Source organism: Watersipora subatra, chromosome 4 (assembly GCF_963576615.1).
Source record: "Watersipora subatra chromosome 4, tzWatSuba1.1, whole genome shotgun sequence".
NCBI lineage: Eukaryota > Metazoa > Bryozoa > Gymnolaemata > Cheilostomatida > Watersiporidae > Watersipora > Watersipora subatra.
The window spans coordinates 19,057,305-19,076,234 of record NC_088711.1 but is presented as its reverse complement, the minus strand read 5'-3'; the positions used below and the strand labels follow the sequence as shown (position 1 = coordinate 19,076,234).

Below are 18,930 nucleotides of genomic sequence, written 5' to 3'. Positions count from 1 at the left end.
TGAAATTATCGGTACCTTTTTAATTGTAAGTGTTTTGTTTTCAACTCTACTTATCTCAAGAACACAATTCTTAAAGATCCAAATCTTACATACTGAGGTTTGTCATTACGAAACATTATAGGACCATTGCGGGAGTTTGAGAGTTAACTATTACAAAAACCAGACATTTAAAATGTCCTTACTTTTAGTTACTGTAGCTGTGTCAAAAATGAAAACTTTTGCACATTTTTGCTTCATACACTCGTGTGAACAAATGTGTGAATACCAGATCAGCTGCATTATAGTGAGACTGTGTAAAAGCTAAGCAAGAGAAGACAATTCATATCACAAAAGATTTATTACTTCTCAAAATGTTCTAAAATATATAAAACATCCACATTTTTTTGTTAAAAACTGAACTTTCTTGTCATGCAAATTACGAACTAGTGAATTGAACTATATATCACTGTCATAAAAATATTCTGTTGATGCTACAAGGTATGAGAATAGGAGGCCTTTTAGAAAAACTGTGAAAAAACCTTTAGGAAAAAAGTGCCACAGGTTCTGCACAGCACAACTTTGTTATCAATGTAACAGTGAGAGCATTTTCTAAAAGTACCCGTATGATTTGATAAAAGTAAACGTGTTTACAAAACAATGCACCTGAAATTAAATTAATATAATATTACAATATTACAGTCATTATATAAAAACAAGTGGGATGAGTTAAGCTTAAAAACTGTGCACATTTGATCAAAGTAGCCAAGATTTTCACAAAAGTCTTTACCCTTGTTTCAACCATGAAAAGCAAGATGCTATTTTTTCTCTAGAGAGCATTGGAACTGCTGTAGAATTCCAATAGGATAGCCTAAGAAGCATTCTGTGTACAACATCTGAATACTCCTGCCCATCTAATTCATGTGTTTCATGTGGATCATTAGCTATGTTAAACAGCTGGTACGTCTTTTGGCGAGCCTTAAGTCGCTGACCTACAATGATGCCAAAAAGAAAATAGATAAAAAAGAGAAATAATCCCATCTATCTTTCTTGATTGCCACTAGTCATTTTAAATAGTAGCTACATATCTCAATTCAAAGCCTTCCATAATTGATAAATAAGAAATAATTCATGTATATTTGATTTTTTGAAATGAGCAGTCCCCATTAGCCAGATTACAATTTCTATTGTAACTCCTTCTTCTATCTTAAATCAGCTTTATATCAGATTCAGAGAGATCACCCACATATTTGCTGCTAATAAAAGGTGATTTCTGAACCGGTGTTAAAAAGTGAAGTGCAGTGTGGATGACAAAATCTTTTATTTTTGTGTTACAATAGCAGTTGTTTTAAATGCACCAGCTTTCACGGAATTACAAAATTCTGTACATGCATTTAAGAAAACGAATAAAATGTTGACCAATGTTAGGTTGAAATCCATGATATTTAGCTTGTTAGGCTGTTATCTCAGCCAATCAGCCACCTTCTAAAGCCTGGGAATAATTGTGTCAATGGTGAGTTGGCATGCAATGTAATGATTTAAGTCTTAAGATTGGAACTGTCTCCCTACACCACAGAACACCATGGATTTCTGTCGAGAAGGAATATAAATTCACCAGAATATCCAATGTGATTTTTCAATAGGCAGACCTCATAAAAATTACTTACCGGTTAAGATCTTGAAATCACCAAGACGAAGAGCTGCCGGGGCTGTCGTGTCAAATATTTTTGATTCGGACTCAAGAAAGTTGGAGTTGAAGGGATCGATGTTGTGTAAGATTTCCTGTAAAACAAATATTTTTTCAGTTAAACTCTAATATGTCGCCATAAAGTTATAAGGTCACCATAAGGTTATAGGGTCACCATAAGGTTATAAGGTCACTATAAGGTTATAAGGTCACCTTTGGGTTATAAGGTCACCAAAAGGTAATAAGGTCACCATAAGGTAAAAAGGTCACCATAAGGTTTTAAGGTCACCATAAGGTTATAAGGTCACCATAAGGTTTTATATTCACCATAAGGTTACTTAAGTGGCTCTTATTGATTTTCTTTTAAAAATTAAAAAACTACAACAATATTTTAAGAATCTAGTAATTGAATAATAGATCATATACATAAAAGAATTAGAAACTTGGAATCAAAACGCTAATCTATGTTTATGACAATGTTAGTATAAGGTAACCATCAGGCTTGTTCTCAGTGCATGTTATAAAGCTATCAAGCCTACAGAGGAAACAGCAAAAAATAGCTTAGAAAACAACAAAACTGAAAAAACAGGCTTGCAGGAAACTGTCACTAAAATAAAAAGATTCATGAAAAACTTCAAATTTAACTTTTTTAACTAAAGCTAAAGTTTTTAACTATGTACTATAAAATCTTTATCAACAGTGATTTAAAAAAATTTATTGCAGCCAAAGTTTAAAGCCATATTGTCACCAGGACAAAAACCAGTTAGCGAACCTCGCTTGTTTGAATATTTTAAATCAAAACAGTTTCATTTATGACGCTGTTACTAGTTGATCTCTTAACCAGCTTTTTTAACTATTTTAGATGACTCACAGGGGTTTGAGTTGAATCCAGTTTAAAAGTTTAAGGTTACAATGACATCTCTATAAACTTACATATCGAGGACTCTTTTGTCTGCCTAAAATGGCCTCCCAAACATTGTAGCCATCCAACTCCTCATTGTCGATAGAGCCTCCAGCCAGATACATCAGCGTAGGAAACCAATCACTAACATGAATAAGCTCATGGTTTACTTGTCCCGCGGCAGCGCTCACCAATGGTCCAGTCACAAAGCCAATTCCTCGGATCCCTTTGGTAAATATCAACAGTTCACATGGTACATATGCATGTAGATAAAACCTTTTTTTAGCATCACTAATCATCAACAAAATAGTTTTTGTTACATGCAAAAAAATGAGAAGACAGAAATCAAGAACTATTGAGTGAGTTTAACAAGTGATTTAAAAGTTGGTAACCTAGTAGTATGGTAGAGGAGTCAGGATGGTGAACTGTAGGTTGTGAGAACAGAAAGTTCATAAACTGAAACATATGATGGTGAATGTAATATGTTGATTTCATGAAATAAAACCGATGTTTGTCATGAGTTAGGAAGGATAAATACAAATATTCTGGAAGAATGAGAAAGTTTTATAAGCCCTTCAAGAGCATTAGTGTTGCAGTTACCTTAACATTGATAAAAGGACAAACGAAAAAAGGGCTGCTGGATTACGACCATTTCAAACGCGGCACTGCAATTAGATTTTTATATTGATTTTCTACATTTTGTGAAGTCTGTTGAACAGAAAATTTCCATTTCAATGCATTGATATTACTCCAATCATTCTGTAAAGCATGATACATTCTGTGTTAAGTCCACATGAGAAGGTGAGCCGATAGCAATATGAGAGTAGGGTAAGCTAGCAAAATTGATGATTAATGTTTGCGAAGTATTCTTGTTGTATTCAATAATATATTTAAAACCGTTTGATAGTAATGATGTAGTCACTGATATTCTGGAAGAATGAGAAAGTTTTATAAGCCCTTCAAGAGCATTAGTGTTGCAGTTACCTTAAATTCAAAAAATAGAAAATGATGTTTCTCACATTGACTATTGTTAATGATTTCATAAAACTATGCAAAAGATTTTGCTGAGCTGACATGCCAACACATAAACAATCTAATTATAGAAATTATCTTTGATGGATTGTCCTGAATTACAGTCGAAGAAATGATATCCAAAATTTTACTTTTATTTCTAAACTGGTTATTCTACACCTACATTTGTTATATTTATGACAAGTTTATAAAATAATTATTTAATATGACAAATTTATATGCAAATTTAAATTTACGTTTAAATTTGTCATGTCCCGTTGATTATGCTGAACCGAATTTGAGCCAAGGAGGCTAAACTCCTTCCGTGATGTCTGCTTTATCTACTCTCCTAACTGGGCTTATTGAATGTTGATTAAACTAACAGTAAGCTGGGCTGCTATTGGTTGACTACCTCAGCTTTTTCTACAGCTCATTATAAAATTAGAAGAAATGGCTGCCAGTAACCACGCTATAAAAGAAGGCATCCAAAATGTAAAACCAAGTCTCACAAAAAAATGATGCTACCTCCAAACTCTCTAGGAGAAATGGAGTTACGATAACACAAGGTGCTTTCCTTGATGCTTTGTTTGTATTAAAAAGTATTATTGAGGTAAAAAGCAAATGTGTGTTTACTTAATCATTACAGTGAAACAAATAATAATAATAAATAAATGTGTATTAATAATTAAAAGAAATTAAAAGGTTTAAAAGTTTGTAAAGTGTATATTACCTTATAAAAATATGCATTAAACCTTCATCTAATATTAACAGACTTTGTGAATCGTGGAATGGCAAAAAAACGTAACTCTTACAGATAACGCTTGTATTTTATTGTATTGTAATAAAACAGCCTGTGTTATTAGCAGCTGCCGAGAACTAACCAGCGCTAGCTAACTAAACAATGCAAAAAATACCCTCACATGGTTTACCCTAAAGACTTCAGCGCTGATAGATTTAGTGTACTGGTAAACTCAGGATAAATAGAGTTGGAAACAATCTTACCACCCTCGTAGTAGGATCCTTTTCCAGCTCTTAATGGGAAATTGCTGGCACCAACATTCGTCGCACCTCCATTATCAGTAGAGAATATAACCAGGGTATTGTTCCACAAAGATGATGCTTTTAATGTATCCATAAGCTTTCCAATGCCTTCATCCATAGCTAAATAAAAATATCAACGTCTATGCCTTTTGGAGACAAACTCTCGTTAAATATTTTACTAAATTTTTATTAATATATGCTTTGGGTTGGTTATGCTTACAAAGCAATTCCCCCAAAAACGATAATGATGTCTGCAGAAGCTGCAAAAGTTGCACATGTTTTCAAGATCAATGTTGCACATACGATGGCTCTGTGATCTTGGCAGGATATGTGTGAGTCTAATGGCAAAGGAACCTGAACAACTGGAGACATGGCCAGTTGCAGAGAGCAATTTGAGGTTGCATGGTTTTGGGAAATGAACCCCCTCCCACTTGTTGCTTGAAAGTCAGGCATTATAGACCTCTAGCCTACAGCTGATCTCTTAGGACTAGTTACAGTATTACTGGCTCTCAGTATTTCAAACCCTAGTTTATAAAACTCTATCAGAGTTTGTTTCATTCAATACACGTGATCAACATATTTGAGAATACTATATATTGTGACAGATTTTGCCGTGCCACCTTCACTTTATCCACAAGCTGAGTAAATAAAGAAAACCGACTTTTTATCAGAGTATAAACATATATTTATAGAATAAATATATTTGCATCATCATAAAAGTGGTCAAAGCATGCATACATAAAGAATTAACAAGCACCAATGCGCAATGTCTATATTTTATGCAGGTAGCTGCGCTGCTCTGCCTGCTTCTCTAACACGCTCTTCCTTTTATAACCTTCTCGTCTTTTGGCTCCACCCCCTTGCGGTTTCTGCTTCCCACCGTAACACTTTATTCTTTGTTCTGCCTACGTGACCCATAGACTGCTGAGACATCTTTGCCCTCTATGTGAGGCCTGGCTCGGCAACCGATTATCACGCCGGCACCGGCTCTGTTCGCGATGTTTTCCATCACACTATTCTAATTATTGACTCTAATATTTGCTATTCGAATGACCATTTGTTACTCTGGCCGTAGCTCCTCATATTCAATGTGTGTCAGATAAATGTGCTCTACCTAGGTTGTCCTTAAAATATGCCTCTTTTAAAAAATGGCTGTTGGGATAGGTCTTAGCCTTTTCATGGGTTGAGATTAAATAAAAGATAAACTATACATTTAAAAAAAATTCTTCTCATAAGATTTTTAATTTTTTTGTTCGTGGAGTTGCTGCACATAACTCCTGAATGTCTTGTGAATAGCTCAAACTTTAAACCTCCGACTGAGCTGTTACTAATATATTTAAATCTGGTACCAACCTGCAACCATCCCTGCGTAGGTTTGTCTTTTCTTGTTTTTAATTGACTCATAAGGTATGGTGTAGTTGCTCGGTACCTGAAACCAGAAAGAAAATTCAATTAATGGGAGATGCTTTAAAAGGTTTACATATAACTCAATTAGCATATTGGTATGTTTTAGAAACAACACATCAACCATGTATTGTTTTAAGAATCGTCTTTTCATTAAAAACTAAAGTCTTTCATTGATCACTCATATTTTTGCTAAGCCTATCACATAGTGTTAATATGTCGTAGGGATTAAGTTCATTGCAAAGACCTACTTGCAAAGGTCCATGAACACTTTGGTACGCGAGATATAGAAACAGAGGTGTTGTGGAGTTGTGTTCCTCGATAATCGCTTGAGCTCTTTCTGTAAATACGTCTACTGAATACCTGCCTTCTGTTTCTCGATACATTTGCTCGTTGAGGAAAAAGTCATAACCGTTAGACCTATAGTTAAAAAATGTCAAACAGAATTAATGATTCAATATTCACATGATATTCTTGCTTACATAATATATATTGCAAACTTTTATCAACTTTCGTCAGCAGCTTCCGAACAATCAATGAAAATATTGAATTATATGAATGGTAAATATAACATGTTGCTGAATTATTGTGATAAAACAATTAGTTATTTTAAAAGTTTAGAGCATACGATTTCCGAGAATAATAGTCTTCATATCCACCAAGGTATCCAAGAAAAGTGTCAAACCCCCGTCTAGTAGGTGTGTATTCTATAGAGCTCTGGCCAATGTGCCATTTACCTACAATAACACGCAATATATAGAAATAAAATTTGTTCGAAACCCAAGTTCTTTTAGAAAAATGAAATATAAAGTTTGTCTGTGGGACAGGAATTTTTATATCTCAGCATGAGGCTCTTGCAACATAACTATAGATTGTAATAATTTAACAATTTATACCCAATCATTGCATTAAATATTACATGCAAGTAATTAGCACTACATAAAAATTAGTACTACTATTACAAGTATACAACTTGCTCTCAGCAGCATATCGGTTCATATAAACAGTAACTTGAAATAGAATGGTATTTTTTTCTATCCTTTTCTGTTTTATTTCTTTTATTAACTTTGCATAGTTAGTTTTTTAACATTTCAAACCCTCACACAAATTTAACACTTCTTTACACCAACCGTATATCCTCATGCATAATTAACAAATCAGACAACAAATTTAGTAACTAAACAAACAAGATTCATCATCGACTGACTTTTGATTAGTCGATACCAATGTCTGTCAAATTATATTGAATCCTTGTATTGAATATTACCCACAAGTGTTGTTTAGCTGTTTATTGACTTTATCCTTGCACAGAAACAAGAACCTCTCTTTCCTTTTGATTTTTAACCTAAATTATTGGCTGATGCTTGTTATTTTAATCAAGGCTTATAGTTCAATACTAGCATTATATGGAGCATAATAACTTAGCAGATTTGTTGAATAGGCCAGATAATGGAGAGTATGCACAAATGCCTTATTCACTAACATGTAAATAATAGAAATTTTGTGTGAAACTTTGTTTATAACAATTCCGATGAAGTTCTACATTTTTGGAGAAGTGTATAATACAATATAACTAAATAGATTATTTGAGAGAGCTATTGAAAAGGAAAAGAAATTGGAAAAGTCAAACAAAGATAAAAAAGTAAACATTATTTTACTATTAAAATCAAAGATGGTAGACACAGTCTATTTCAATCTAAGTTTCCTTTCTCCTCTGACATGATAGACCCAAATTCTATTTTGTTTTATCACATAAATGTAAATGCCACAAGTTCAGTTGAGAACCAGGTTAACTTATAACTAAACTTCAAAATTTTAAACAAAGTAGGGTAGGATGGTCACAGCTAGTAAAGCACTTGCAGTCAATGATGCAAACATGAGCATCAAAAAAGTTAAAGACCTTTTCGAAATAAACTTTCCTATTTTCATGCGGTTGTTTATGAGTACAATTAAAGTAGTTTGTATTTTTTGCAGCAAGTTGGACAATTTCTAATACCGAAAGCTTTTATATAGCCATTCGAACGAAGCAGATCGACCTATCTTGACATCTGCCCAATAGCTAAATAAACCAATGGCGTGCTTACTATTGTTATCAAACGGGCCATTTGCTGAGAAATGATCCAATAAGCAGAACGATATCAAAACAGAAAACTGATTGAGTTTACAAACAGCCATATGCTAAAAATTACATGCCAAAAATCACCAAACTGTATTGCATGTAATATGTATGCAAATACATACTAGCAATCATGAAGGCATATTATATGTAATGCGTATGCATACAATTTGGGAATGTCATAAAACAGAGAGTAATGCCTCAGACATATATTCAGGGTTGTGTTCTGTTATATGCCAGTAATGATATTAGGTTACTTTTTGCTCAGGTAATTTGAGGAACAATTCCTAGATCTATCTAAAAAATCAAATGCAAAATCTTTGCGTTATCCAATAGGCCAAATTAAAAGGCATTAAGCACTTAAATAAGTTATATGAAAAATCATACAGCTATCAAACAAATAAATGATATATCTGGAGAATCAGTTTGCATATTATTTAAAGCCATGGTGGCCAAAAGTTATACATGGCAAAACTAAAAGGAGGAATTAACTTAGTTCTGCTCATACATAGACAACAACCCTATATTTCAAACTGCCAAAATTACGCCTACTGCTTGCTAGAACACCTACACCTAGACTCAACCTTGATAGACCATCTATTTAACCAACATATGTGCTTTTTAGTAGTGCAGACAACTCCGATTCACAATGATTCGATTAACAAAATTGTTTCAAAACTAATAATGGTTAAAACTATTTGTCAGTCCTAGTATGTGCAGTCCCAATATCATAAAAATCATATTGGGACTGCACTGATTTGTGAAGACGTATTGTTTTGAAAATACTATCGATGACGCTAGAAAAAACGTAAGATATAAAACTTGGCCCAGTAAATCATTTTATTTTTTAAAGTTACAAATCACAATTTCAATTGGCACAACAAGGTCTAGTCAACTGGTAGCTGAAAGTAGGTTTCTACTTACCAACCATGTGGGTTCTATAGCCAGATTCCTTAAGCTTATCAGCAATTGTTGGGTGGTCAAGTGGAAGTCCCTTCTGACCACAATTGGTTAGGATACCGTGCTGAAGTCCTGTGTGTATCTGGTATCTTCCTGTCATAAAACCAGCCATGATAAACTAATAGAGTCGGCTCTATGCAAAACTGAAGGTTCGCTTAACGATACGGTGGGAGAGATTTGGAGAGTATCTGTGAAGATGAGTACCTGCCAGTATATGTCAATGTATGTACTGGTAACGGTTAAGTTAATTATAAAAACAATGGTTTTGGTACTTTTGTTATTGAAAATTATATTTTTAAAAGTACTGGTAATAAATTGTGGTTCTTGGGTCATGCAAGTAGCAAATGCTGGTAGCAGAATTGCAGCATTTTTGTTGACACAGCATGGTTTGTCCAGCCAAGAGACTAGATTCTCACAGAAGGCAAAACCTTTAAAAATAATTGAATTACAAAAGGAAAATGAGTCTAAACAACAGTTGGTGTTGTGAACTTTTCTCTCACTCTTAACACAATTAGAATTTTACAGCTTTGTGAAGAACAGATTATCTGTCTAACTCTAGCTGCATGTTTTAGCAGATAGCCAGTTTATAGTTGCAAATCTTAATTATATTCCTTAAAGATGCAAAGCCCCTGTTAAGGCCCATGCACACTATCGCTCAAATCAACTTTTAGTTGTGCAATGAACCACACCGATTAGCTGATCATCAACATATACACATAAGTGTCTGTCTATTGACTACTCATGCACAGAAACAAGAATTTCTCTTCTTTTATTGATTTTTAACCTAAACTAATGGCTGATGCTTGTTATATTGATCAATCTTTGTATTGCCATACAACCATTATATTGAAAATAATAACTTGCCGTTAACAGCTTTATTAAATACATCAGATGATGCAGGGAATGCCTGAATGCCTTACTAGCGAGCTTAGCTTAGAACTACAAGTTATACTCAGAGTTGGTGGTTTCTTTATTAGCTTCACAACAGAAAGGATGGCTAATAATAATGGCTACCTTGTGGGTTAGAAGTTAAAAACAGGCTCATTTTAAACTCTTGGTACACTTTCAGAGATTTGGTTCTGTTAGATTTCTACTAGTCCTGAAAAGTGAAGATTTCTATGAGATGAAATCGCATCCAACCGTGTCACTATTTTAAGAATAACCAGCCACTAAACCTTTCTGTTATTGACACAAAGTATCTACTTTTAAATAAATTTTGATTCGAGCGGTATAGTGTATTCAAACTGACTTTATTACTGACTACTTCATACAAATCAATTCTAACTTTTCATTTATTAGCATCTTAGTACTTTCACTTTAGTAGCTCGATACTTTAATACATTTCACTAATCAACCGACCCCTTCTGGGTTTTTTCGAATAATTGTGCAAACAGTTTCTCTCTGTGCTTTATTGGTGTACCTGATGATTTCCCACAGCCCCTGAGACTACCGGAGGCCCGGTAATCCTTGCTATGAAATAAGCCATGTCCTTAACCACGCTATGTTACGAAGAAAAGATGACCTCACACAGAAATCAAACCAGAGCAATCAGATCAGAAGGCAAGCGCTCTACCAACTGCACTATTCAATCACCCTGCTGCATCAGGGAATAATTATTCACATAGTTACTACACATGATGATCTCCCACGGCGCAATGAACTACCAGGGCACTAGTACTAGTAATGAGAACAATAATAATTTTGGTTTCCTCTCCTCTTGCTGCTCATACATGGAGTTAAGGTAATAAAAATACAGAAAAACATCTATATTTGGCAAGATTGGGGACTTGAAAACATTAGTAATTCTATTTGCTGTCAGAAAATGTGGACTTATCACAAAATATCTGTTTTCTTGTAATTTTGAGAATACATCTGTTGCTTGAGACAACTCATAAGCCAGTTTTGGTTGATTTCTGGATATTGAAGAAGACCTTAGAAAACGTATAAATTAGAAGAGAAAATATTTTATGCAAAGAATTGGTAGACACTTAGATGGCCAACTTTAGTTGCTGATGTTTGGAAAGACAAGAGGCATGAACTTTAGGGGTTGCTGCAGGTACCGAAACAAAGAAATCTGGTACTTTTAAAACAAGCTACTTAAATGGTATCTAACTTGCAGTAAGTTGTTTAAGTATACAGTCAGGAAGGGTCATGTAAAATTTGTTATTGCTAATACAGAACCTCTTTGATAAAGAAAACATATTGCTAGCAACTATTTGTACATCTGCAGTATATTTAATCACTGTTTTAACAATGTTTACAAACTCTCCTTCTTTTTAAAATGTCCTACGCTGCAAATGAGATTAGAAGATGACAAATATCGAGGCCAATACAAACGAAAAACAGCTAGTGTAGTTCATGCCCACTTTTATTGAGATTATTTCCTATTTTGAGTAAAATCATAGTGCCACCAAGATTTTGTGAAAGTAGAACAAGCAATATCGTGTTTTTGGCATGAAAATATCAGCCATTTAACAACAGAAAAAAATTGTTACAGAATTTTTACCTGAAAGAAGCTGACTGCGGGTTGGTGTGCATATAGGTTGTACGTAATAATTCTCTAGTTTTACCCCATCTGATGCCATCTGATCCAAGTTGGGTGTAAATATCTTTTTTGTATGGTAACCGATGTCGTTAAACCCATAATCATCAGCTAATATAAACTAAAAACAAGAAACATGTCTGGCACAACAGGTATTTTTTAAGTTGTTTGCAGGAACCCTGTGAAAAGTTGTGAGAGAAAGCAAAAAATTTTGCTTAATAATTTTACTTCAGCTTTAAAAATATACTTTTGTTCCGATATCTTATACTAGACTAGGTGAATACCTGGTGTAGCACGGGTAATTAAAACAGCTTATGAATAATAAAAAGGTAATGTGGTTGTCATTGGGTAAGTTCTTTTACCCAATAAATTTGAGCAATTTAAACTAGTAGCTTAAGCTAGTCTAAATCTTTACTATAATAAAAGCCGTGCTTACAATTTTGCTTTTAATCTATTATGATTTCTCATGAGCCAAGATCTTCAAGTGTGCTAGTATTAACCAATAGAATTTTGGCAAGAGCTGCGTAAGGATGTGCACAATTATTCCAAAAATATGACATGGCAAGGCAGGGCTGTATTGTCCAAAGAAAAAGTGGTCAGGAGACTGTCAATTAGTAGTTGCTGAAGACCGACTCGCTCGGCTGTGCGGGGAGGATCTGGGAGGGGAGCTGAAGTGCCCTCCCAGAGAAGGGGGGTTCGGGGGCCCGCCCCAAGAAAATTTTGAGAATTAAGAGCGAATATAGAGCATTTTAAAGTGTATCTTGTATTATTTAAAGGTTGACTTGCGAAAAAATTCACATTACAGTTATTTGATATCAAAAGATTCACCATGTCTTACTCTCTTGTGTTGTAGGTTCCAAATATGTGGAAAAGTGATTACAAGCTCTTAAAAGCTCAAAAACGAAAAGCCGCCGTAGATTGGAATCTCTTTATTTCTTTGACGTAGTCATGAAATTTGGTTATTGTCTTGTCACATGATGTTCTCACCTGAATTGAAAGGCCAATAAAAGGCTCAATATAAAACTTATCGTAGCACTAGTTTATGACAAACACTTAGGGTTTTACCGAAGATCCCGTATCAAATAAAGATGCTCGCTACTTTACAGTTTTGTTTCGGCTTAGTCAAATAGGCAAGTCGTAATCTGATCATGTGACCCAATACTTCGCAAATAATTTCTGCAGCACTTTTCGATTATCACAAGTGACCAACAGGCTCGTCATGATTATCAGACAATGATATGTACTCCTTCAAGCTAAGGCTAAAAAATTAAACGAATTTTTACGATAAGTTCTAAGATATCACTGCTAAAAGTGACAGCATTACAATGATGATAAAACAGACTCATAAGAACAATAGACATGGTTTTAATGAATGCGTGAAGTATATTTGTAAAAATATTTCGATGAAGAAGGTTGCATGAAAGTGTAAACAGAAACCATCTATCACAACTACGTCACATTTGAGCCGTGTTGGAAAGAGAATCTAAACTACGGCGGTCTCGTGAAGGCTGTGATTAACTGTTTGTTTTTGAGCTTTTAAGAGCTTGTAATCACATTTCCACATATTTTGAACCTATAACACAACAGAGTAAGATACGGTGAATTTTTTCATATCTAATAACTGTAATGTGAATTTTGTTGCAAGTCAACTTTCAAGGTGGATATTCAGGTCCTGCCAAGGTGATTCATTTCAAGTCTTGCAAAGAGAGCTAGCTACAGAATTACATGGTTTTGAGTTGTAACCCATATATATATATATATATATATATATATATATATATATATATATATATATATATATATATATATATATATATATATATATATATATATATATATTAATATATATATATATGTATATTTACATTTATATTCATAAACATACATGTACATGTGTACATAAAAGATTAATTGTTATAGCTTGACATTTGTCTTTTAAAATTTAAATTTAAGAGTACCTGTTTCAGTTACATAAATAAGTTTAAATAATATATTACATGCACCAGGGAAAGACAACAAATAGATTACTTGGACTGCTTCAAACTTACTATGTTTAAATTATGGCCACATAGGAATACAATGATCAACAAACTTGACCTGCAAACACAAACATACATGTACATGTGTACATAGAAGATTGATTGTTGTAGCTTGACACTTGTTTTTTAAAAAGCTCTTCTTCTGTCAATGTGTCTATGGCAGAAATCTTTTACAACTGATTCTGTATCTATTTCAACATCTTTATATATGTGTGACATTAGATGATTATTTAGACAGCCTCCTCCATGGTGTTCCTCATCAGTCTTTGGATTCGCTTCTCTGCCTACTGCATTGTTGGCAGGCAAAACTAATACTAGATAAGTGAGATAAGTGATAACACTAGATAAGATTAGTGAGCCTCTCCACTTCATCACTAGTTGCTGGAGCGCAACGTTGCGCTAGATCGCTATGTAATTACGTAGTTGTTGGAAATTCCAAGTGAATGAGCTTAGGCTGAAATTCTTACTAATTAGCCGCCGAAGATCACTAAAAGGTTGGGGTTACTCAGCCGCCCAGCTGCCTCAGGAAATACGGGCCTGTGAATTTCAGTGTCACGTAATGACTTCCACAATGTACGCTGTGCCGATTTTGCAATTTCCGAGAATTTTGACAGTAGAAAAGCGCTCCAGATGGTTCCGGAGTCTTTTAATAAGACAATTATACAGTACCGCGGCAAGGACAACGCAGTGTACGGGTTAGCTCACCTGGTTGCAAAACTGGTGATTCCGGTTTCAATCCCAATGCAAAGCGGATTTTTTATGAATAGGTTTTAATCACTATAATTGGAGACACAGATGACAGATAAAAACCGAGATTTACGCATATACATAAATACACAGAATAATAAGTTCAAAATGACAAGTTATACGTTGGCACGTTGTACTTTGTACCACTTTGTGGTTTTGTATTTTAAATTATTTATCTATTTCATGCTAAGCCACTATTGACTATATTGTCATATTAAGTGGTTTAAAAAATAATATATATTGTTTTAATAAATGTGAGTGTTATCTTGCCGCAAGTATTCAGGCTAGAAGAACTAACATACATAAAACTTACTATTATATGTGGTGGTGAGTTTGACTCGGCCAGAGCAGCTGTAAAGCTCATAGCAAGAAATAATAGCGCATATATCCATAGCATGGCTCTTTCCATCATGCCTCAACACAAATACAGTTCAAGTCATGTCAGAGGCAAGTTTACAGTGTTATTGATCCGTCTTCTAGTGAGTGAGTGTAATACTGTAAAATAAATATGCTTGTAATAATGCAAATGCACGCCTATTGTAACGAACTCGAACTTTTTGGCATAATCTCCATTGGTTTATTTTGTTCAAACAATATAAACTCAATCATTAAATTTCTTGACAAACCAACAAAATACCGTAAAACTTCTAATTGAACGCCACCTCTAATTGAACACCACCTCTAATTGAACATCGCCTTTATTTGACCGCCACTATGAGAGAAGGATTGCAAAATAGAACCCCACCCTATATTTGAACGGCACTTCCATTTGACCACCATATTGACTATCTTTGATATTCATGAACCCATAATATCAAGTGATCAGTACAAAAGTGTCCACAAAATCGTATCAATAATGAAACGTTTACAAGAATACTAATCAATTCTCTTTTTGTCCAACTCCAAAGCTTTTTGTTGTTTTTTCGGTAAAACCTTAAAAGCCACACCATAGAAATAATCAATAACGGTCCCAGGCTAATAGTAGTTCCTTGTTTAACGCGGTCTTGATACTTCAAAGTATATATATAAAAACGGTTAAAAATTTTGATGGTAGATGAACATTGAACGCAATACCATAAAAATAGTTATCAACTGTTTCAGGCTAATAGTATTTCCTTGTTGTATTTCCTTTCATGTACATATATAAAAAAACGTTTTTAAGTTCTGCGCCAAAGTTTACGCTTAGTGCATTGCACTAGTGCTAAAAGCGAGGCGTAAAAGTTATGCTTGGCTAGAAAATTGTTTAAATGCTAATATCGACTAGTTCAACAGTGCAGAAAAAAAGTTGAGGTCAGAAAACATCCTGAAAGGTATTGGACAACTAGAAGATGTTTGTTCCATCAAAAGCAACAATCAGAATGCAGCTATTCGAGCAAACAATTGGAATATTCTGTTTTGAAAATTTTAAATTTGTTTCGACATGCAATATACTTGTAAGTGTGGTTTGTTTATTTCACTTGTTCATGAATTTATATTTGTAGCATTTGGTAGATTATCAATATACAACTCATAAATTTGCAAACTTATAGCATACTACATGTATTTGATAGCATCATTGCGGTAATCTGATAATACAATCATTCGATTCTCCTAACTCCTCTTCTAGAAATTGCACATAAAAAGCTAGTCGTAGTTGCAAAGTGTAGCAAACATATCAACGAGTGCAATGTGTTTGTATGCTACATCGGTAAATAGTATAAGTATAGAGAGTATAATATAAACATGTCTTCAACAAATTAAGAACGAATTAAAAATTAAAAGTGCCAACAAATTGCAAAGGACATAGGCTATAATATCAAGGCAGGTCAATTGCAATATCAAGGCAGGTCCATTGCAAGTTTTATAAGCCCTTCAAGAGCATTAGTGTTACAGTTACGTTAGATTCACAGAATAGAAAATGATGTTTCTCAAGGAATAGATATCAACTGGTAGAGATATTTCTCGATTTCTCAATGCATATTTATTAAGAGATCTTTGAAAATTTGAAGGTAGGTTAGCAGATTTATTGCATCCAAAAAGTTTAATATTGCTCCACCGGAAAAAAGAGAGCAAAACATAGGCGACTTTTGCTTTGCCCATAATAGGATTGATTGAATTTATGTTTTTCTAAAATTTTGACGAGCCATTTGAACAATACATCGCCAGTCTCTATTTGAATGCCGTATCCAATTGACTGCTACTATAGAGGAAGGGTTCAAAAATAGAGCGCCATGGTGTTCAAATAGAGGTTTTACTGTAACCATTAAGACTTAAATAACAAGCTTGCAGGAAACAAGCTTGCAGGAAACTGTAACTAAAATAACATTGAAGTCTTTTTAACTAATAAAAATGTTACTTAATCAAATACCCGCAAACACAAAAATAAAAACTACAAATATGATTCTTACTGCTGCACCTGCAAATTACAATGTATTTTGTATGTATGTACATGCAAAAAATTGTTAACAAAGGAAACGGATAACTATACGTACCTATTTCATCCTAAAAAAACAAGTTCGCTAATACTTGTAGGTGAGAGCTATCTTTCATAATTTTATGATGTAGCATAGACATTGTTATTGCATAGTCAAAACCCCAGTAATTATAATATTATATAGTGTTTTTCTATGATATTGATTGGTTTACTCCTCGTGTACAGCTCTTGCTTGACTGATTGACACCGCACTGTTATGTAACAATAAGTTTTGCTTCAATTGGATACACATCTTCTTATGGTAAAGCTGGTTGTTACCTATGTAAGCAAGTAATAATTAGCACAACATCTATTTTATGCGTAATGCTGTAAAGGACTTTGACGGCTTTTACTGGGACACAATCAAGATTGCAAGAATTGCTGCATTAAAATGCAAGAGGAAGCAAAGATGGTTTAGCTCGTTTTATTTGAAGGCATTACCATTAGTAGCATAGATACGACTAGTCTGCTCAGAGTCATTGAGTGTAATGTATGCTTAATGTGTACATAATAGTGTACACTCATTGGCTCTAAGTCTGCTTTCCTAGCGAGAGCACTCTCTTTATACCAGTACATATACATGTATGTATATAATTTCCCCGCACCGTATATTGCACCGATTGAAAACTGTATAAGAAAGATAATTAATGTGATTGCTAACGCATTGGCTTAGTTATGGCTAAAGAATAAGCAATAAAACGTATAATATGGAAGGAAACCATATACAAAACAATGCCAAAAATATACAAGTGATTACATCCGGATATTATGATAATAAAATGTCAGAAATAAGTTCGTGGACCAGCATCCATCACAATGCTATACAATATACATCTTTATAAGAATTTGTTTTAATTATTTTCTGCGCTAGCAACAAGAATGTAAAAACCGCAACGGCCAATGCATGACCGACCCCGGCATTTGATAGCATATCCATACCCTTGTGAATGTTGAAAAATTTTTTTTATCATAACTTGGATAAGTATGTTGACTTTTGCAGAATTATGTTCGACGAACTGATTTCAGAATTAATCAGCCTCTAAATCAGCGTGTAGCTATTTTTGATATGCTGATTTACCTGCAGACATAACCCTTTGAACCCTGATGTGATGGTATTTCAGCTCGGCGTAGCGCTTGTCAGAGAGCCTGACTACTCGTATACCAGCATTCGCACGGCTCTGTTTACAAACACTGTTACTAAGTAACAATGTAAACCAATCAAAGCAATTCTTGCGTAGGGAACTCGACATGAAACTTTACTTCCGTTTTTTATCGTTTTCAAATATCTTTATCTACTTTCTTTGCGAAAAGTTTTTGTGTGCGCGGGTGCGTGTGAGTGTCCGCGTATGTGATGTTTAATAAACATTGAAAAAATCACTAATATGATTATAGCGAGCAAACTATACAATAGGAGATAATTTTTCAAAATGCGTGGTGGAGCAGGTCAGATCTAAAAAAGATAACGATTTGTGAGTTTCTAGCCAGCAGTTCCTAACTCGGTTTGAAAACTGTGTAGCTGTGTTGGCGATTATAAGTAATCAGTAGTACCATGGACGTAAGAAATAGTTTTGTATAGCTTTTAAAATAAATCTTTGACATCAGCGTTAAGCGTCCTGTTCTAGCGGGCAATATTTGTTTCTTTGTTGCATTTCTAAAGCAAGCTGCATCGTGGGGCCAGCAACGTGCTGCATGTTTGCAGTCAAAACTCTTCTTGAAAATTAAGAATGGTTACTGGCATTAAAGAATGGTTACTGGTGTTTTGCTGGTGCTGGAAATGCCTAGATTTATTCTAGATACTAGAAATATAAGGTATATATAAAAGAGTGACAAAAACATAATACATTGAAAAAATACCAAAAAGCTTTACTGCTCTTAATAAAATGTTACGCTGCTAAAAATAGATCCTAGACAGATGTTTTATAAGCAACTACGTTCTTGATGACAGTTTGTGTTGCAACAGTGTCTTCTAGTGCAGTCTGTTAAATTTCTAATTGTAATTTTCCTTCGAAATATTGGACTCAGTTTTACCTCGTTACCTCGTAGAATACATCATA

At 34.1% G+C, this 18,930-nt stretch overlaps 1 protein-coding gene across 1 annotated transcript; it reads right to left on the bottom strand.

The window, feature by feature from the left end:
- Nucleotides 1-408: 408 nt before the first annotated feature.
- On the bottom strand, nt 409-18,033 carry LOC137393606 (arylsulfatase B-like). Its single transcript, XM_068080237.1, has 11 exons — nt 17,955-18,033; nt 14,738-14,919; nt 11,603-11,759; nt 9,061-9,189; nt 6,649-6,757; nt 6,272-6,440; nt 5,970-6,045; nt 4,578-4,736; nt 2,597-2,790; nt 1,644-1,758; nt 409-968 (listed from the first exon to the last, which is right to left on the bottom strand). The coding sequence occupies exons 2-11, from the start codon at nt 14,834-14,836 to the stop codon at nt 763-765; spliced, it is 1,413 nt and encodes a 470-aa protein (XP_067936338.1). The 5' UTR covers nt 14,837-14,919; nt 17,955-18,033; the 3' UTR covers nt 409-762.
- Between the last annotated feature and the right edge of the window lie 897 nt (nt 18,034-18,930).